This window comes from Pleuronectes platessa, chromosome 8, assembly GCF_947347685.1.
Source record: "Pleuronectes platessa chromosome 8, fPlePla1.1, whole genome shotgun sequence".
NCBI classification, from domain to species: domain Eukaryota; kingdom Metazoa; phylum Chordata; class Actinopteri; order Pleuronectiformes; family Pleuronectidae; genus Pleuronectes; species Pleuronectes platessa.
Genome location: NC_070633.1, coordinates 26551375 through 26558227, shown reverse-complemented (window position 1 = coordinate 26558227; position 6853 = coordinate 26551375). Strand labels below are relative to the sequence as shown.

The window sequence follows — 6853 nt, the reverse complement described above, 5'->3', positions numbered from 1 at the left end:
AAGAGTTTCTGTTTGTTTGTTGAAACAAAATGTTGTCTCGTCTCATTCAGGCCGTTTCTCTCATGCTCTTGTGCGTTTGTGTAGAACAATGCATGCGTTCAGGTTGTCACTACCACACCTACAGACACTATACCTATGACACAGTACAGCTGCGGCTACGTGATTCAAAGTGAAAATGGGAAGTGCCGTCTTCCTGTAGCTTCCTGTCGGCTGCTCTGAGTTTACGCGTGCACGCACATACATCTATAGGCCCCACGCACGCGCCGCTTGACGAAACTTTCGCATCACGTAGCGGTGACTGCCAGTGGAAAAGAAAACTTCATTACTCACACCCCAGGTTTCTGCAGGTTTCCAAGTCTCTACTAGTGGTTTTCCTGCGTCCTCAGGGATCCATATAAGAAAGGTAAGCGACACAGCAGTCCACACTTCCAGTAAATCTGACTTTTGGTGATCTGCCTCTGACAACATGAAGCTGGCTGTGCTGTTCCTCGTTGCAGTGTGCTGCTGCTGCTCTCTGGGCTTCGCAGGGTCTAAGGAGCGGAATAAATTAGAAGAGGTCCGGGAACATCTGAAGAATCTGAGAACGACTCTGCTGGTAAGTCCAAATCCATTTATCACTTCTTCTCTGCTCGTCCACACACACAATTAAAACTAAAACTCCATGTTCTTGGTTTGTGTCTTGCAGCAGAACAAAGGGACGATGCTGCACTCTCCACCGCACGATGTCGAGGTAAGCTGATGCAGAGTAAAGTCAACAATACGGTCACTGCCAATCCTAATAATATTTGTGGTTTGCTTACTCATTGCTGTTGCTCTCCCACTTGCTGCCGGAACGAATCGTCATGTGCCGGCTACTGTGGGAGTTCATCAGATGAATGAAAGTGTGAAATCAGAAAATGAGTAGGGTAAAAAGCAGATGTGGATTTTTATTATTATATATTTTTTATATATATATATATATATATATCTTCCATATCTTCAAATTTTAATCAATCACCCTGTAGGTTTCTGTGATGGTTCAACCTTCATTTACAACCTACACATTTTAAACATGTCTGATGTAGTTTAGAGAGAAAGCTGAACGGCCAGTAAACTATTAAATCAGGCACATTTTGTATTTGATCAAATCGGTTTTCCGTAAAAAAGGATTAAGAGAAACAGCTTTTAGATATTTCTAAGAGTTGCTGATGCAAGAATTTCTATATTTACAAACCTGCAACTTAAAACTGCCTCTTTCACCCCATGGATATGTCGTTTGAGTGACCTTACAAAACGTGCAGAATTATATGAAATAGAAACCAAATACTTTATTTAAAACCAACAGAGCAGCAAGATCATCTGAAAGTAACTTCAGCGGCGTTACTCGTAAACTCCGATCAGCCGCCTTTCTTGTCAGGCTCACCTTCTCCAGTGAGTCAACCCGAGAGAATGCCTCGTGGATTAGTTTCTCAGCGCTTCTGTTGCACTCTCGGTGAAATGTGATGAGTAATCGAGCAGAAAGAAAAAAAAAAAAAACCACAACACTTCCTCACAAACATAACTGAGTGCAACATGACATCTGACTCACTGATTTTTGAGAGAGGCTGAAGCCACTATCTTGTAAAATATATATATATTTATATTAAAAAACGACAAAAATAAATTAGGAATCAAATCAGCTGCTCTGGATGTTTCTCTCGTTCACTTGTTATTCGGTGGAAATGATCGAACAAACGCTTCACTTGGAAAAAGATGATTAATATCAACCGAAATTTCTTTGAGGGAAACAGACGGAAAAAAAAAACATCCCAAAGCATTTTTTAGGAAAATTCAGTTTTAAATAGTGGAAACTTGTTTAAAGTTTCGGTTTAAGTGTAAATGTTGAGCATGAATGTGAGTGGAAAGGCAACTGAGATGGTGAAGTCATGACATGAAACGAGAAAAATCTGCTTTCTTGGAAATATTTTGATGATATGCAAAATTGTGACATGAAAAAAAGTTATTGTTCCTAAAATACAGCTTTTGAAAGATCTGTCCTCTCATTTACCTTAATTTGTCCCAATGTCATTTTCAGTAGATGAGTATATGTGTATCTGTTTATATATTTTTTTTAAATCAAATCAAATATTTTAAATTCAAGACACAGAAATAGCACAGTTCAAAAAATTCCCTAGTAAATGTAGTTTTTTTGCACTTATCTTAAAACTGTTTACAGTAAGTAAACAGTTACTGTTAGAGCTGTTTTAAAGTCAGAACATTGATATTTTGTTGTGCTCAAAGTTCACACTGTGTCCCCCCCCCCCCCCTCGTGTCATCACAGGACTGCTGCTACCGGTCGGCCCTCCAGTGCTTCCATTCAAACCTGGTGGTCCACTTCAAAGCCACCAGCAAAACACAAACAAAATTTAACAGGAGCCTTAGGCACCCCTTGACTGTGAGTAGACCGCCGGGGACGGGACGGCTTGAAACAAACAATATCTAAAACTGGAATTTGTTAAAAAATAACCAACACATTTCTTTTCCCCCCCGTTCAGATAAGCGGTGTGAAACACTGTCCTCCACCAAACAACACGGTAAGAGGAAATGTCGCCGGTTTGTTTCACTATCTATCAGCACGGAGAGCTCGCTCGTGTGAAAGCTGCAGACGAGGGCGTGCAAAGTTAACTTCTCCTCCTTCTCCCCCCATCAGGCAACTATCTGCCCCAGCTGTGACTTACAACCTAAAGTGAGCGTCGAGGTATTCATCGACAGGCTGAACTCTCTAATTCAAAAGGTGAGGAAGTTTTAAAAAAAAAATGCATTCCAGGATATCATGATTATAATTATTATATGTAAAGTACTAAAACATCTTTGTTTCTATTGCAACTCTTTGCAAATGTGGTTTAATATCTGTAGCCATTAAAAGTAAATATATATATTGTTCCTCCTCCTCAGGCCATATCCAGACTGGGGTCGAAGTGAGAAACAGAAGAACGACGCCGATCGACACTAAGCTGACAATATGCTAAACATGGAAAAGTCTACATGTTGTACTTTTTAAACTAGTATTTAACTTATTTAATATATATATTTATTGAGTTTATTTAGAGGAGGTAAATCCCAAGCGAATGAAGAATGTATTTTCAGAACAGCTGCTTTGCCGCCACCCAGTGGACTGGACCAGGCAGTTTCTCGATTTCACTCGACAAGTGGAAGTTGATTCATTAACATGTTGAAGTTCTCAAAGAATAAAATGTATACAATGACATTTATACTGTGTATGATGGGCCTCAGTACAGACATTCTTTCATTGACCTAACTTGTACAATTTAAAATATAATAAATAAATTAAGACAATGACATTTTTTTGGTTTGCTTGGTTTGTTTATGGGATATTTTAGAAAGCTTCCAGTGGAGCTGGATAAACCATCACTTGTTACTGGTTGGGTTTGTTCAACTCTGAAATAATCTGGGATTTCAAAATATCATCAGTATATTTTGTGTGCAATCTTAATTCCACTCTCTGTTTATCCAGTTTGCATTTCATCATATTTACACAATTTCAACCCTAAGATCAATAACGTATTTCTGATTCTTATTTCTATTGTATACTTTCTTATTTATTACATTTTTACTGATGCACCTATTTTCTCATTTGCTCTTGCTTTTGGAATATGGTATAATTTTATCTTAAAACTGCAACTTGAAATTAAAGTATGTATACACTGCTCTACAGACACTAGTATTTTTCTTTTACTGGGCAAATGGATAAACCTCGAAATTGGTGCAGAAATTGTCAGATTATTTCTGATCTTTGATTATTCTTTAGTGTGTTGTTGTAATAATTACATTGTAGATATATCAACATTGCTGACTGGACTATCCTGGTACAAATAAATTCAAATTTAAAAAATGAAAAGGGATTCTGCCCTGATTAGGCCAAGCATGTACGAAAACCACAATAAAATGGCACCAAAATCATTCATATTGACTTACATATTTATATAACCTTATTATTGTTACATTAATTACATTGTTTTTAATCGATCTATCCTGTGAGTTTTCTCCTTTCATAGTATTTTAAAAGCAGTGTGAAATGAAAAGAACCAGCAGCTCCAAACTAAAACATGAAATCCTGCAATCCACGCTTCACACCACCGGATGGACCCAAACAGGAAGAGTTTAAAAATTATAGATATAACTCAGAGTTAATAGCACAGTTGAACCTGCGTGTGCTATTTGTATGTGTGGGAATTCTGAACTTCCCTTGCTCACCACTAGAGAGCACCCTAACGGAGGCTCCTTTCAGACCCTGACGTGATGTGTTGAGACGTTTGTGCTGCGTCGACATTGTCCCAACGTTTTGCTTTGTGTCAAGTTTTATTTGTCGTGTGCAAGTTAACACGGGGTCCACAACACAATGAGGGGCGTTGGACAAGAAGACACTTGTCAGCTCAGCAGTGCAATAGTGACATGTAATTAAAAAGCAAGGTAGGAAGAGCTTACCTTTAAAAAAAAAGTAAAATACAACACGACACAAAACTATGTCAATATACACAACCTGAAATTTGAATTCAGATAAGAAATTGCCGAACAGCAGGTGTGTTTATAGCGAGCGCAGTGAGTGGTTAAAGTCTGTGGCGGATAAAAAGCACCACGAAAAACACTTCAACAAACATGTGTCGAACAACAAGGTGAAGCAAATACCACGACAACTCTCACAATGACAGCTGCCAGCACGTCAGGTGTCCTCGCTGCAAACACCTTCTGCTGCGGACTTCCCAGGTGACAGAGGGGATTTCAGAGGTGAAACACAAAGTCAGAAGATTTCGACCAAGATGTTATTCACACATGTGAACAAAATATTCCTGCCACCACTCGAGCCCCTCTCCACTTAACCCATTAGAGACCGGTGGGTGGTTTAGTCCAGCAAAGTGAAAAACACTTTCTTTGCAAAAAAAGAATAGTGAAATGCAAGTTGTTGGGGTTTACTGCTCAGGAGAAAGTTTGCTGGGGCCTGTGACCCCAGCCTGTGACCTCAGCCTATGACCCCATCCTGTGACCTCAGCCTGTGACCCCAGCCTGTGACCCCAGCCTGTGACCTCAGCCTGTGACCCCAGCCTGTGACCTCAGCCTGTGACCCCATCCTGTGACCTCAGCCTGTGACCTCAGCCTGTGACCCCAGCCTGTGCCTGTTCCCTGCCCGTGCTGCCACTGTGCCCACTGCAGTGACGTGGGGAGAGAGACGCTGAAGCCAATGAGATAATGGACAGAAGCATGTGTTTATCCGGGTTTTTAAAGGCGTAGCTTTGATGTGGAGCTAGTACGCTAAGCTGCGGTTAGTTTTCCCCCCGATAAAAAAACCTAGGCTGTAAGTGGGAAACACAAAGTTAAAACTGACTCAACTACAGATTTTTCCCACATTTCTTGGATCAAGTTCAGATGAACACATTCGAGCATCAAGGAAACCAGGCAGCTGTGTCGAACTCACAAGCCTGAGAACGAGGCCTGCACGTGGCTGCACATCAACTTTTTTGGTGAGTCTCTCTTGATGCGTGTGTTAATGTAAAGTCAGGTTACAGATTTATCATTATTTTTTGTTGTGTGTTATTAGTTGAAAAGGTTTAGATGCTTAAATGTCCAGAAAACACTCTACTTTCCCTTTTCTATCCATTGCTGCAGTTCCTCTTTTCAGCCTCGGACTGAAACGCTTGGTTCTAGCTCCTCGTCTCCTAAAGGCCTCTGTCCTGATAAAATCTAAATACACAAGCATAAATAATCTCCTTTAAAATAATCTCTGGAGCAGCACGCCGAGTGCCGAGGCTGCTAGGTCACTAACACACAAACATAACACAACACCAACATGTGAATGACGAAAATATATACAACATAATATATAATCGTGCCGTAAGAACACAGCAGAGGGTCTTGTGTTTAATGATTCACAACATAAGTTGACTCAAATGCAACAAAGCCACTACCTGAGTGACACAACCCTGTGGTGGCCTGTGGTGAGCTGACATCCCGAGTATCACGGAAACCAGAGCTTTAATTTCCCTTTGAATTCTTTCCGTGCGGTGAAACACGGTGAGTCCTCTGACATTTAGAGGTCGGACATGACAGCTTGCCTGGACATGAGTGCGTGGTCACATGAAGCGTCACAGGAAGTGAGACTCGGATTCACGCAAAGGCAGCAAAGGAACTTTTAAATTTGCTGTATTTGATTCGTTACGTTGCTCTGCAGACACACAGAGCGATAGAGATAGAGATAGAGATAGAGAGACTTGACTCCCTCTGTCCTCTCAATTCACGACAGGTCCACCTGGAACGACCTGCTCACTTATCAGTCTCTTCTCTCCTCTTTTTCTGCCTCTTTTTCTGCAGCCAAAACCACTTTTTACCAAACTGCAATTCAATCCTCATTTTCTAACCCCCAAAAAACCCTTCTCCATCTTTTCCAACCTCCTTGACCCCCCCCCCCAGTCCCCCTCCCCCTTCCTCCCTTCTACCAAGCCGCTTTGTCAACTACTTTAAAAGATAGATGACATACGCTCTTCATTTACTGACCCTCCTTCTGTAACTACATTTCCATCATCATCTTCTTCTTCTTCGTCTCCTTCACTCTCGTCTTTCACCCCTCTGTCTCCCAATCAAGTTCTTATCTTGGTAACCTCTGCCCGCCCGACCACCTGCCCCCTTGACCCCATCCCTTCTCACATTCTCCAGTCTATTGCTCCTGACCTTCTTCCTTTTCTTAAAACTTAAACTTAAGAAAACTTAAAACTCATGAGCGCGCTATCTTTAATCAACTCTCCTCCTATCTTAACCACAATAACCTTCTTGACCCTCACCAGTCTGGTTTCAAGGCAGGTCACTCGACTGAGACTGCCCTCCT

At 41.1% G+C, this 6853-nt stretch overlaps 1 protein-coding gene across 2 annotated transcripts; it reads left to right on the top strand.

Moving 5' to 3' along the window:
• Nucleotides 1–415: 415 nt before the first annotated feature.
• Nucleotides 416–3307, top strand: il21 (interleukin 21). Of its 2 annotated transcripts, XM_053429561.1 has the most exons (6): nucleotides 416–595; nucleotides 686–730; nucleotides 2300–2413; nucleotides 2514–2552; nucleotides 2669–2752; nucleotides 2914–3307. In XM_053429561.1, exons 1-6 carry the CDS (start codon nucleotides 467–469, stop codon nucleotides 2938–2940), a joined length of 438 nt encoding a protein of 145 aa, XP_053285536.1. In that variant the 5' UTR covers nucleotides 416–466; the 3' UTR covers nucleotides 2941–3307. The 2 variants fall into 2 exon arrangements, with proteins under 2 accessions (XP_053285536.1, XP_053285535.1); XM_053429560.1 differs by having other exon boundaries at nucleotides 2514–2752.
• Nucleotides 3308–6853: the final 3546 nt, after the last annotated feature.

Bases quoted from the DNA above. Each gene is read 5' to 3' on its own strand.
- il21 (XM_053429560.1), top strand. From the start codon at position 467: ATGAAGCTGGCTGTGCTGTTCCTCGTTGCAGTGTGCTGCTGCTGCTCT. The intron at 596-685 runs GTAAGTCCAAAT...TGTGTCTTGCAG, and splicing joins ATCTGAGAACGACTCTGCTG to CAGAACAAAGGGACGATGCT. The intron at 731-2,299 runs GTAAGCTGATGC...GTGTCATCACAG, and splicing joins CTCCACCGCACGATGTCGAG to GACTGCTGCTACCGGTCGGC.